Below are 12,654 nucleotides of genomic sequence, written 5' to 3'. Positions count from 1 at the left end.
GAACTCTTTGTTCTAAGTTGCCAAGTATCTAGGGCTTTTCATCATGAGCGTGGCTTATTTGCGTAGCTGGAGAGCAGTGGGGAGCGCTGCCGCGAGGATTCGTTCCATTCCATCGCTGAGGCCGCGATTCCGAGCAATGGCGAGCTCTGCATTCCAGAAAGTGCAGATCCATCGCGGCAACGGCGACGACTTTGTGAGTATTTTCCCATTTGCTTCTTGGATCGATGAAATCTCGCTTGAATTCCAGACGTTTGATGCGTACATTGTGGGGGAAGAAGGCGCGCCGGGCGTGGTTGTGCTCCAGGAGTGGTGGGGCGTCGATTATGAGGTGAAAAATCACGCGCAAACGATCGCTAGCAAGGGATTTCGATCGCTCATACCAGAGTAAGCGCTCCATTCACTGCCCGTTTGTTGGACTCTTTCCTCTTTCTTTTGCCTCGTAGCTTGTATCGTGGCAAGCTTGGATTGGACGCTGCCGAAGCACAGCATCTTATGGAATCGCTGGACTGGCCTGGGGCTGTGAAAGACGTGGCTGCGTCAGTGAAGTGGCTTAAGGAGCACGGATCAAAGAAGGTACTTCTTCCAGTTTTTTTTGGTTCTTCCAAATGCTTGCTCGATTGATCCAAGTTTTTTTTGTTCTTCCAAATGTTTGATCGATTGATCCAAGTTTTTTTGGTTCTTCGAAATGCTTGCTCGATCGTTGGTTCTTTGGAGTCTTTTAGAGTTTCCTGCCTTGATGAGAGATTGATGTTTCTAATGAACTTTGCAGGTTGGAGTGACAGGTTTTTGCATGGGAGGAGCATTGTCCCTGGCTGCTGGCGTTCTCGTCCCGGATGTGAGTGCCGTGGTGGCCTTTTACGGGACGCCATCGCCCGACCTCGCCGACACCTCCAAGTTGAAGATACCAGTTCAAGCTCACTTCGGGGAGCTCGATCAACTGGCAGGCTTTTCCGATGTTGCGGTAAGAAAATTTCCATTCCAGTGCTTGATCGTTTGATGCCTACTCTCAAGCTTAAGTTTTTTGGAACTGGTCATAAGCTTACTTGCATTGTCACACATCGTTTCTCTTTGTCATTCTCATGGCTTGATCTTTTTTCTTGCGAGCTTTCCTCATGAAGCATTAGCATATCTCATGTTTGCTGCGTTCTTCCAGGCAGCAAAAGCTCTGGAGAAGAATTTGGAGGCGGCTGGAGTGGATTCGGAGGTAATAATCTATCCAAACAACGGCCACGCCTTCATGAATAGCTCGGACGAAGCTGTGAAGCGCAATAAAGAGTGTGGATTCGCGGACCATGACAATGAGGCCGTGGAAAAGGCTTGGGCACGCTTCGAAGCGTGGTTCTCCAAGTATCTCAAGTGAGCTTTTAAATCATCCTTCTATACTGTGCTTCCCATAAATCTTCTTGAGGGTCTAGGTAGGGTTTTGTCTTCCCCGCGCGACAATGCTGGTAGAGGAAGGCGATGAGAGGGCGATCGATTGGGATAGATTGATCGCCAAGGAGAAGCGATGGCAGCGTAAGGAGTCGACGCGGAAGAATCCGGCTCCAAATGCGGGTAAGAGGAGGGCCGTCGAGGAGGAGGATGACGACGACGATGGGGACGAGATCTATCCGTGCCTCGAGGACTCCAGAAGCTGGGATTTTGATCACGAAAAGGTGGAGAACGAGGACAAGCTCGCTGCGATCTGGCATGATTGGGATGCCGAGATTGAAGCCGAGCGACGAAGGGTAAAAAAATTGTTCTTGTCTCTTCTTTCCTGAGGAGCTTTGCGTTCTTTGATCGTGTATAGGTGCCGGATCTCATCAAGTTCAAAGACATCGATGTTCTCATCGACAGCTGCGATCACGAGTTTGTTTTCCGGGAGGATTGTGGAAAGGTGTGCGAGATTTGTGGGCGAGTAGTGAAGCTGGTGTCCGACGTCTTCGACGTGAGCATCATTTCGTTTCTTTCTTGTCTCTCCTTGACTTTCTTCTTTTCTCTACTCTTCAGATTCCAGTCCCAGCAAGGAAAGCGAGCTCTAGACCGGCAACTAAAAAACTAAAGCTCCACGAGGACTACGCATGGAAGTCCACGCTCAACTTCGGCGACATAACCGTGGATCTCGTCCCGCATCCAATGGACAGTGCCCGGATGTATCCGCACCAGAGGGAAGCGTTTATCTTCATCAGCCGCAACTTGCTCTCAAAGGAGCCCGGGGGTGTCATTCTCCACCATGCCCCCGGAACAGGCAAGACGTTTCTCGTCATCAGCTTCCTCACTAGCTTCTTCGCCAACTTCCAGTCGGCCAGAGCTATGATCCTCGCTCCAAAGGGAATGCTCCTTCGCTGGGAGGAGGAGTTTCACAAATGGGAGGTCGCGAGTCTACCGGTTTATATTCTCGACGGCGACTCGGACATCAAGGTCTACAAATGGGCCACGGAGCGCAGCGTTCTCATCATGACTCCACAGCTTCTGGCATCGAAGCTGGCGGGCGGCCAGGGCGAAGAGGGCGACGAAAGCTGGCTGCTAGCTCGGGCAGCCGACGTGCTGGTGTTTGACGAAGCTCACTACGCAAGGAATGACAACACCAGGATCGCCGAAGCGTTGAAGACGGTCAGAACTCCTCGGCGTATCTTCCTGTCCGGGACGGTGTTCCAAAACAACCTGGACGAGCTCTACAATCTCTTCACCCTGTGCCGGCCAAGTTTCCTGACACCGGTGCTGGAACGCTTCGAGTTTGACGCTTCCAAGGATGACGCGGAGAGGCACTTCTTCAAGGAGATGATCGAGAACCGGCTGGAGAACAACCTTGGCGCCGCGGTTCGTTTCTTTCGGAAGCTGACGGCTCCGTTTCTTCATTGGCACGGTGGCAAGGTTCTGGACAGTCTCCCGGGCATCGAGGAGGTGCTGGTGACGCTAAATCTTACCGAGGCTCACAAGGCGCTCGTTCTAAACGCCGGCAAAAGCTACACCAAGGAAAAGAAGAGAGGCTTCTTGGCCGAGGACAGTCGCTTAGCGAGAGCTTGCGTTCATCCTTGCTTTGCCGTGGACGTGGAATCTCCTCAGCTCGAGCAGCAGGATCCAAAGGCGGGCGCCAAGACTGCCTTCGTGATGGAGCTCCTGCGCTTCCTCAGGAACAAGCCGGAGAAGCTGATCATCTTCGGCCAGTACAGGCAGCCTCTTGAGCTTCTCAAGAACATGATCATGGAGCGGCTGGGATGGAGGGAGCTTCACGAGGTCCTTTACATGTCCGGGGAGACTGCAACCAACGAGAGGGTCCGCATAAGCAGCACTTTCAACTCCAAGAGCAGCACGGCGCGGGTGATCCTCGTCTCCATCAAAGCTTGCGGCGAAGGCATCTCTCTCGTCGGTGGCTCCAGGGTGGTGGTCCTCGACACGGCCTGGAATCCTTCCACGGTGCGGCAGGCAGTGAGCCGCGCGTTTAGAATCGGCCAGAAGAAGAAAGTCTACGTCTACAGGCTACTCGTCGGCAACACACTGGAGCACGAAGTCGAGAAGCTCAGAAGATCGATGCGCAAGGACTTCCTGGCGATGGCTCTCTTCCACACCGAGGTAACTCCAGAGGATCTGGCGAGGAAGGCCGGGCTTAAACAGGAGCTCGCTCCCGTGGAGGACACACAGGACGCCTTCCTCAAGCCTTTTTTGCTCGAAGGCTCGGATATCAAGTACCGGTGTGACGGTGTCTATCGTGTTCCTAGAGGCCTGGACGAAGTTTGTGCTGCATAGAGGAAATAGGCTATCAACTTTAGAGGTTGTATAAAGGTTAGCTTATATCCTTTATATCATTATATGATTATGCATATCAAGTCTATCATCTAAGACACTATACTTCTCCAGAGCTGGAAAGTTTCTGCGCAACCCATGTAGTTTAGCACGACCAGGCCACTTAATTGGGCATATCAAGACAACTTTCTTCACCGTAGGGAACACCACCTTCCAATCGACGAGTTTATCAGATTCTCTGCAGCGAAGGGTGAGCGTTGTCAAGTGCATCACGTCCAAAGTTGCAGCGATGCTCCTGAAGGAATTCAGTGGAGCCTCCAGCTCCTGGAGAGGCTCGCTTGTTTCGAGCTCGAATCTAAACATTGCCCGGGTATCCCTGGTCAATTTAAGCTGTTTGAGCACAGGAGTTTGAAGCACCACCTTTGCAGAACATAACAGGACCTCAGCAGCCTCAAGATTGGGAAAGTCCAGCTTCAACTCATCAGAGCCACCGATTCTACGCAGCCTGAAGGATTTCAAGCTCACCGATCTGAGGGAGTTCGGGATGAGATGTGTACGACGACGCCTTACCACAACTCTCAAGATTTCGAATTCCTCCAGAACAGGACTCGAATCCAAGAGCTGCTGACAAACGCAAGCATCCACTCTTCCAAGAACACAGCTCCGGAGCCATGGGAAAAACCCAACTTGGATCGACCCCACGACGTTACAACATAGGGTGAGATGTCTGAGCATGGAACAAGTTGATACGTCTTTCAAGCCTACCTGTGGTGACGTCCCACCATACTTAATCCTCAGCTCCTCCAGTGTGCTGCCCACTTTCCGAAGCCAAGAGAAGCAACGACGGTCCTGAGAAGGCTCGGGCTCGAAACGATTGACCGCGACGAAGAGCCTTCGAACGACTTGATCCCGATGCTCCTCGAATGCGACCGCCGTTTTCCACCAGTTTGATTTCACTGATAGAGCTCCGATTTCCCTACCGATCCTGCTCCATCTCTTGCAGACGAGAGAATAGCCAGCATACTTTTTCTCTTTCTTTTTCATGATGAAGTGTGGCTCTACTCCCTCCAGTATGTTTGCGATCAAATCATCCGAGAGACCCTCCATTATGAGAAACCCTAGAAAAGGAGTCTTTTTAAACTTGCCCTAACCCTTACACCATGACCATATCAGCACAGGATAAAGGGACCTTGGTAGCATCAAGGAAAATCCAGCTTTAACTCATGAAGAGCACAAATAAGCCTTGCTTGCCAATCTGAGGCATCCAGAGTTTGCCTTACTACAACATCCTCCAGAACAGGACTTGAATCCAAGAGCTTCTAGCAAACGCAACCATCCACTCTTCAGAGAACACAGCTTTGGGGCTAGGATTGCCCCACTGATCAAGAGAATAGCCAGTATTTTTCTTCATTTGACACCTAGAGAATCAAATTCTTTGTTAATATAGTTGTCATTTTTGGTTAGCAAATCTGTGGGGTTTTAGATATTTTAAGATAATTTACCATCTAACAGTTTGTTATTCATTTAGATTAATGTTGTATTTATAATTTATAAACATATTTCTAATTTATAAACTTTCTTAAACCCTTTCTAGTATATTCTTTTTTATTCTACCATCTACAATAAAATTAATCTTTGTGAGTGCCTGGAATATGGAAAAGGGAATACAGAAATGTGCATATCAATTAGCCCAAAAACCCTAGCTTATATACAGGAGCGAGTGGTCCGGATTGAAACCAATCCGACGGCTACCAAAATCCACTACGCTAATATTAGTATACGGCATCGTAGCCGTACACTTGGCCCTCACATCATCCCCTCCTCTCGGAATAATGGAAGGCCATCAGGGTTCTCTTGTAGATGGGCCGGGATCTGGAGGAACGTCAGGAGGAGGCATCGGCGGATCTGTAGACGATATTAACTGCTCCTGATCCCTTTGTATGAAGCGTTTTAACCGCTGCACATGCACAATCTCTGGAGGATCGGCTTGCTGAACGTCATGCCGAACCTCATAAACTTGCGGTCCAACTTGCCGCAACACCCGATACGGTCCTTTCCACTGCACAAGGAGCCCCTTAGATAAACCACGTACCGTAAGATGGGGAAAACGGACTAACACCAAATCATCCACTTTGTACTCCGCAGGTGGACGATGATGGGAGTTGTAGCGCCGTTGTTGTCCCACTTGTACGCGGCCTAAGTGTTCGGCAGACTCTGCTCGGACAAGTGGAAGAATGCTTGTCAAATACTGATCCCATGACCTAGCATCAGGAGCTCGTGGCAATCGCGAAGGTAAACCCAACTCTGTTGGTAAAATTGGATCATGACCATATAGAAGTTTATATGGTGAAGCACCAACAGAACTCTGCACCCCTGTGACATAGGCATACCGAAGAGACGGCAAATAACCATCCCAATCCGAATGCTGAAAGTTCACATACTTCGCAATCATCCCTTTAAATGTCCGAACGAGCCGTTCCACCAGACTGTCTGATTGTGGATGATAAGCACTCGTAAAAGTGTGGCGTATCCCCAACCGAGATGTCAAAACATGAAATACCTCAGCCATAAATGCAGGACCATTATCCGAAAGAATCCGCTCTGGACAAGAATGCTGGAACACCACTCGATTGAGGAGGAAGTATCCAACAGCAGTTGCAGAGGCGCTAGCAAGAGCACCAACTTCCACCCAACGAGTCAAGTAGTCAGAAGCAATAATAACATACTCATTGCCAGCAGTCGATCGTGGAAAAGGTCCCATAAGATCAAACGCCACCAACTCAAACGGACGGGAAACTGCAATTGACTCCAACCGTCCTTCCGCAGCACAAGGGGGAGTATTACGAGCTTGGCACCAAACGCAGCTACGCACATACCGGATAATATCACGTCGCATCTCCGGCCAATAGAAAGACCTGCGCAGCTTCTCGGTGACACGACGGTGTCCCATATGCCCACCTAGAACAGGAGAATCATGGTAGGCATGGAGAAACCGCGGAATAAACACCGAAGGCACCACCAGCCGTAAATGATCATCAGGATCCGTCCCCACAAAATAAAGAAGGCCATCTTCAAGGCGATATTGAGAATGTAAATGCCAGAAAGGCAAGTCATTAGCAAGTGATGTAAGATTCTCAAACCCATCTCGAAGCCTTTGAATCCACGGCTCAATCTTTTGAGCCTCGCGAACCTCATCAAGAGAAGGTAGATCTTGCTCTGCGCCCTGTGGACACTGAACGTCAAGGACAGCAACCGCCGACGGCACAGAATCCTCATCTAGAAAATCCACAGACGCTGGAACAACAGGTTCGTCAGAAACATGAGAAGTGAGTGGAGAAGGAAGAGGAGCTCGAGAAAGGGCATCAGCATCAGCCATAGAACTCCCTGGGCGATGAACAACATCGAAATCATATATCTGAAGCTTTAAAGCCCATCGAGCCGTACGACCAACCAGGTTCTTCCGCTTCAATAATGAAGTAACAGCAGCATGGTCACTTTCAAGTAACGTCCGAGAACCATGTAGATATGCATGAAGTTTCTCGAAACCCCAGACTGCTGCTAAACACTCCTTCTCCGTCGTGGAGTAGTTCATCTCCGCTGGTTGTAATGTACGGCTTATGTATGCAATGGGATGGCGCTGACCAGGCACACTCGAGCTCTCTTGCATCAACACACCTCCAAGACCAATGTCAGAAGCATCCACGTGCAAAATAAAAGGTCGAGTGTAGTCAGGATATGCCAAAACCGGAGGAGTCGTCAATAGCTCTTTGAGATCCACGAACGCCCGCTCACAATCCGGAGACCAGATGAAAGATGACGTTGATGACTTCAGCAACGCTCGCAATGGTGTAGTGCGATCGGAAAGATGATCCACAAAACGACCGAGATACTGCACCTTACCCAACAAGCGTTGCACATCATTCACACATTTCGGAGTAGGGAACTTTAGAACAGCCACAAGTTTGTCAGGATCAACTTGCAAACCCTCACGAGAAATACGGTACCCAAAACACGCACTTTGACCGCTTCAGCTTTAAACCAACATCCCGTAGCCGATCCAACACTTTACAAACATCACGAACGTGCTCCTCCCACGTCCCCTCCGAATGGATCAAGACATCATCAATGAAGTAAGCAGTCACTTCCGGCATATCGCAAAGAACCTCGTCCATCATCCGCTGGAAAGTTGCGGGAGCATTGTTCAAACCAAACGGCATCACCAAGAACTCGTACAAACCAAATGGTGTACGAAAAGCAGTCTTAGGAATATCTTCTTCGGCCATCGGTACTTGCCAATACCCAGAAGCAAGATCTAGCTTGGTGAACCAACGACTTCGCCCCAAACGATCTAAGAGATCAGCAGTGTGAGGAAGAGGATACACATCTGGGATCGTCACTTCGTTTAACGGGCGATAGTCGATGCAGAAACGAATACTCCCATCAGGCTTCGTCACAAGATGAGGCTTCGTCACAAGATGAGGTTCATATGCCCAAGGACTCCGCGACTTCCGAATAACACCCTTCTCTAGCATTTCCTTGACGTTGGCTCGTAAAATCTTGATCTCCTTAGGTGACCGACGACAAACAGGAACCTTGATTGGACGAGCATCCCCGGTTGGAATCGGATGACGTGTGGCAATCTTGGCCCCAGACGATAGGTCAAATTCAAAGAGATCAGAATACTCTTTCATGAGCCGGTCAACTGCTGCAACACAAAGATCGTCGGAGGGATCGGAAAAGGGAAAAGCAGAACAAGATGGAAACACAGAAGGAAAGAGTGGGGGAACAAAAGTAATGGAAGCAGAGGTAGAAGTAGAGGGACGAAGAGGTATGGAAGTGAGAGGAATGGATGAAACATAAGGAAGTATGAGACAAGGGGGAGAAGCCTCAAAGTCACACTTGGCATGATTGCCCTGCAACCAATCCATACCAAGAATGAGGTCAAAAGCTTGACTCGGCACCACCCGCAACGACTGCAACTCAAGCTCGAGATCGCCCACACGCACAACTAGGTCCACCTCATCCCGTGCACATGCATGTGTACGGCCGTTGCCATAAAGAATGAAAACTGGTTCCGCCGCACGACGCAAGTGTAGACGACAACGTGTGGTAACAGGTCGAGCAATAGAAGATAAACTCGAACCTGTATCAACCAACACGGAGAGAATAATAGGAGACCTTTTGTTATAAAAACGAGCTTGGAAAGTAAACACGGGATGAACCGGTGCCGAGTGAACCCCTTGATGATACTCTCGAAAGAAAGATGGAGGGGTCACTGATTTATTCCCGCAAGGTCCCTCCATTACTCGCGCGACTCCTCGTTTCTCGGATGCATCTCGGTGTCCAGACCTTCCACTGCAGCAGCACCCACGGGACGTTGCTGACGCCAAGGTCTCCACCCAGGAAATGGAGGTCGCCAATCCGGAAAACGACGGCAACGCCGATAAGTATGACCAACTTCATCATACGCCCAGCAGCGAACATCACGGCCACGACCACGTCCTCGCGCTTGTCCTTGGACTCGAGCAGCAGCAGCATCAACCTCCATTGGAACAGGACCATCACCCATAGGAAGTGGAGCGGAAGGACGTGCAGCGAGAAGTGGAAGAGGCGACGTCTCATAACGTTGTGCCAAGCGAAGAGCATCGTCAAGGGTGGCAGGAGCAAGTGCATGCACAAGTCCGACAAGATCTTGACGAAGTGCTGGCCACAACATTCCTAGCTTGATCCGCTCCGACATATTTGGCTCCGCACGAAGCAAAAGACTTCGGAAACGAACGCCAAATTGCATCACTGACTCAGATGGCCCTTGGCGAAGACGATGCAATTGTTGGAAAGCATCATCACAATCATCGGCATGTCCGAAGGCGCGTTTGAAGACGTCCGGGAGAACACTCCAATCCCCACGAGTGGCTGCGCTCAAACCATTATACCACTGCAACGCCGTCCCTTGGAGACACGTGGGAAACTCACGCAAACGTCGAGCATCATCCCAAGAATGATATGTGGCAATCACCGTGAAGTGATCGAACCAATGGTACACATCATCCCCAGGATTCCCGCGAAAGAACTCCGGCCGAACGCGAGGATTAGCACCAAGAGCAGGAGGAGTTGTACCACGTGCCGTGAACGCCGCCATCAACTGAGTTTGGTTGTTCAATTGCAAGCGCATAGCATCAAGCAATTGTACCAACTGCTGCTCTAGAGTCAAAGGAGGAGATTGCGGATCTACCATGAAGATGAACGAAAAAGAAAGAGCAAAAGAAGAGAGATGACAAAAAGCTAGAAGGAAATGGTAGATCTAGACAACGCAAAAAGCTAGATCTAAACCAAAAAAAAGAACAAAAGAAAGGAAATGGAAAAAGCTAGATCTAGACGATGCAAAAGCTAGATCTAAATCAAAATCCCAAATCCAAGCACTCCTTAGGGACAATCAAAGGTGCCCCTCATCTCCACCAATGTGAGTGCCTGGAATATGGAAAAGGGAATACAGAAATGTGCATATCAATTAGCCCAAAAACCCTAGTTTATATACAGGAGCGAGTGGTCCGGATTGAAACCAATCCGACGGCTACTAAAATCCACTACGCTAATATTAGTATACGGCATCGTAGCCGTACACTTGGCCCTCACATCTTGTGTTTATAAATTACAAACATGTTTATAATTATAAACTTTATTTGATCAGTTAGATTAATAAGTTAAAATAACACTACTATTAAGCAAGCTAAACATTATTACATGCAATGCATAACAAAAAAAATTTATTGTATATAGAACATCAAATGGACTAAAGATCTTTAAACTTCTAACGCCACCTAGAAACCCTAAAAAAGAGTTGACAAGAATAAATGACCTAAATTACAAATTTTGGGGAAAGTGGATAACATTATTTTTTTTCTTTCTCTTGTGTGTTGTTCTTCGCGTTGTCGTCTTGTCGCGGCGCCGCCCCCACGGTCTTGAAGAAATCTTCGAGCATCCAACCCAGCGCGCGGCGCTTGGCGGTGTGTCGATCGCGTCCCTCTTGGCGATCGTCGGTGGGAGCGGAGGGGCGTAAAGGAGGTGAGCTGGGCTGGTGATTTTAGGTCGCAAGGAATGGCGGCGGTTTCTCTTTGTTCCAGAGAAGGATGAATCGGAACAAGGAGGATGTGAGGCACGAGAGGATCATTCGCGGATTGTCCAAGCTCGATGACAACAGGAAATGCTTGAATTGCGGTAGCGTGGTACAGTCTTCTTGCTTGTTTCTTTCTGGATCGTTCTTTGTTGAGAAGGCTCTTTTGGTGTGATTTTTCCAGGGACCACAATATGTTTGCACAACTTTCTCGACTTTTGTGTGCATGGCTTGTGGTGGAGTCCAGTACGCTACCACTTTTTCCTTTGCTTGCTCTAATCCTTGCTTATTTCCTTTGTAGCCGAGAATTCAGCCATCGGGTAAAATCCATTTCGCTCTCCAAATTCACTCCCGAGGAAGTAGCAGCTCTCCAAGCGGGTGGAAACCAGGTTAAATCCCGAAACACCAGTGTTGCGATTGATTCTATCGTGTAAATGTTTCCTCTTATGTTCTTCCAGCGAGCTTTGGAGATGTATTATAAGCACTGGGACTCCAGGCATCATCCTGTTCCAGATAGCAGGTAGAAGAAAAAAGAGCTCTGTGGTAGGCTGATTACTCTTTCAGACTCTTGTAATTGAAAGTAACACTTCTGACCCGATCGTTTTCCAATTGTTTTTGAAGAAATCCCGAGAAACTTAGAGACTTCGTCAAAGCCATCTATGTAGACCAACTGTATTCAGCTGACAAGCCTCCACCACCTAGAGTCAGTGTCTCAAACTTATTATAATGTGCTCACGTTGTTTACTTTTCTTTTCTTTTTTTTCCGTATTTTTTCAGGGAGATGAACAAGATGGCAAACGAAGCAGCCTCCGATCGAGCTTTCTGAGCAGCCACTCTTTCGAAGAGCGTCGTCCGGGCTTGCAGCGAGAAGCTCACCAGAGAACAAGATCAGATGATCGGCCAGTTTCTTCCAGGGACTACGACGGTGGCTACTCTCCTGAAGTTCGCTCAATGCGGGAGATTCTTGGTGACGATTTGCCTGTTCTACGTATAGAACCACAGAGACCTTCCACTGCTGTAAGTGCTACTCACTCAAGTTAATTCCTGTGACTTCCTTTTTGTTCCTTTTTCCGCACAGAACGATTCACCAGGTGCACCAACAAGCAGCTCCCAACAAAACACATACCCAGAAAATCCATATCCAGAGAATCCAGAAATGGTACAGCAGCAGCCATATATCAAAGCAAGCACTACCGGCTGGGCTACGTTCGATACTTCCCCGGAGCAGCCAGCAAACTCGGCGTCATGGCAAGAAATGTGGCATCCAAACCACGAAACAACTATGTGGTCGAATACCGCGCAGGGTTTGGTTTTTCCTCAGGTAACTATCAACTTGTTCTACCATCTTCAACATAGTTCTACTGGCAGATAAGTTTTCCCCCATCACAATTTGCACCAGAAACCGTCGCTGCAGCGGTAAGATCTCAATCACCACTCAACTCAACTCTAGCTTCTCACTTTCGTTTCCTCCTCTGGATTTAGCCTCGTCGAAAATCAACGAACCCGTTTGATCTACCCGAGGACACCAGTCTCCCGGTGAGAAAGCTCTGTTCTCCTTTTCCAAGCCGTAACTCTGATAAAACTTCATCCAGGATTTTACTCCCAGCCACGAGTTCCAATTCCAGAACCCGATGATAGACAGCGAGAGTTCCTCGTCGGCTCAGTCGTGGCAAACGCTGCCAGACACTTCACGCGAAGAATTGACACACGCTACACGGCCTGGAAATCCATTCGCTTAATCCATAATCCACAAGATTTTCGTAAAAAGCGCATATTCCCGTTTCCGGCGGGCATATTCTCACACAAAGGGAAGGAATATA

General features: G+C 48.8%; 3 protein-coding genes across 4 annotated transcripts; all 3 read left to right on the top strand.

Annotated features, from left to right (window-relative positions):
* Positions 1–29: 29 nt before the first annotated feature.
* LOC9654293 (protein usf) lies at positions 30–1,380 on the top strand. Its single transcript, XM_002983061.2, has 5 exons — positions 30–193; positions 248–384; positions 444–573; positions 770–961; positions 1,154–1,380. Exons 1-5 carry the CDS (start codon positions 44–46, stop codon positions 1,358–1,360), a joined length of 816 nt encoding a protein of 271 aa, XP_002983107.2. The 5' UTR covers positions 30–43; the 3' UTR covers positions 1,361–1,380.
* Positions 1,381–1,421: 41 nt separating this feature from the next.
* Positions 1,422–3,836, top strand: LOC9654032 (protein CHROMATIN REMODELING 35). Its single transcript, XM_002983060.2, has 3 exons — positions 1,422–1,727; positions 1,790–1,927; positions 1,990–3,836. Exons 1-3 carry the CDS (start codon positions 1,443–1,445, stop codon positions 3,724–3,726), a joined length of 2,160 nt encoding a protein of 719 aa, XP_002983106.2. The 5' UTR covers positions 1,422–1,442; the 3' UTR covers positions 3,727–3,836.
* A 6,775-nt stretch (positions 3,837–10,611) lies between these two features.
* LOC112351007 (arf-GAP domain and FG repeat-containing protein 2-like) lies at positions 10,612–12,601 on the top strand. Of its 2 annotated transcripts, XM_024688111.1 has the most exons (11): positions 10,612–10,785; positions 10,845–10,946; positions 11,019–11,080; positions 11,136–11,223; positions 11,293–11,354; positions 11,456–11,537; positions 11,612–11,851; positions 11,913–12,155; positions 12,203–12,250; positions 12,317–12,370; positions 12,427–12,601. In XM_024688111.1, the coding sequence occupies exons 2-11, from the start codon at positions 10,851–10,853 to the stop codon at positions 12,571–12,573; spliced, it is 1,122 nt and encodes a 373-aa protein (XP_024543879.1). In that variant the 5' UTR covers positions 10,612–10,785; positions 10,845–10,850; the 3' UTR covers positions 12,574–12,601. The 2 variants fall into 2 exon arrangements, with proteins under 2 accessions (XP_024543879.1, XP_024543880.1); XM_024688112.1 differs by lacking the exon at positions 10,612–10,785 and having other exon boundaries at positions 10,913–10,938.
* Positions 12,602–12,654: the final 53 nt, after the last annotated feature.

This window comes from Selaginella moellendorffii, unplaced genomic scaffold (assembly GCF_000143415.4).
Source record: "Selaginella moellendorffii unplaced genomic scaffold, v1.0 SELMOscaffold_56, whole genome shotgun sequence".
Taxonomy (NCBI): Eukaryota; Viridiplantae; Streptophyta; class Lycopodiopsida; order Selaginellales; family Selaginellaceae; genus Selaginella; species Selaginella moellendorffii.
This window is presented reverse-complemented; position numbering and strand designations above follow the sequence as displayed.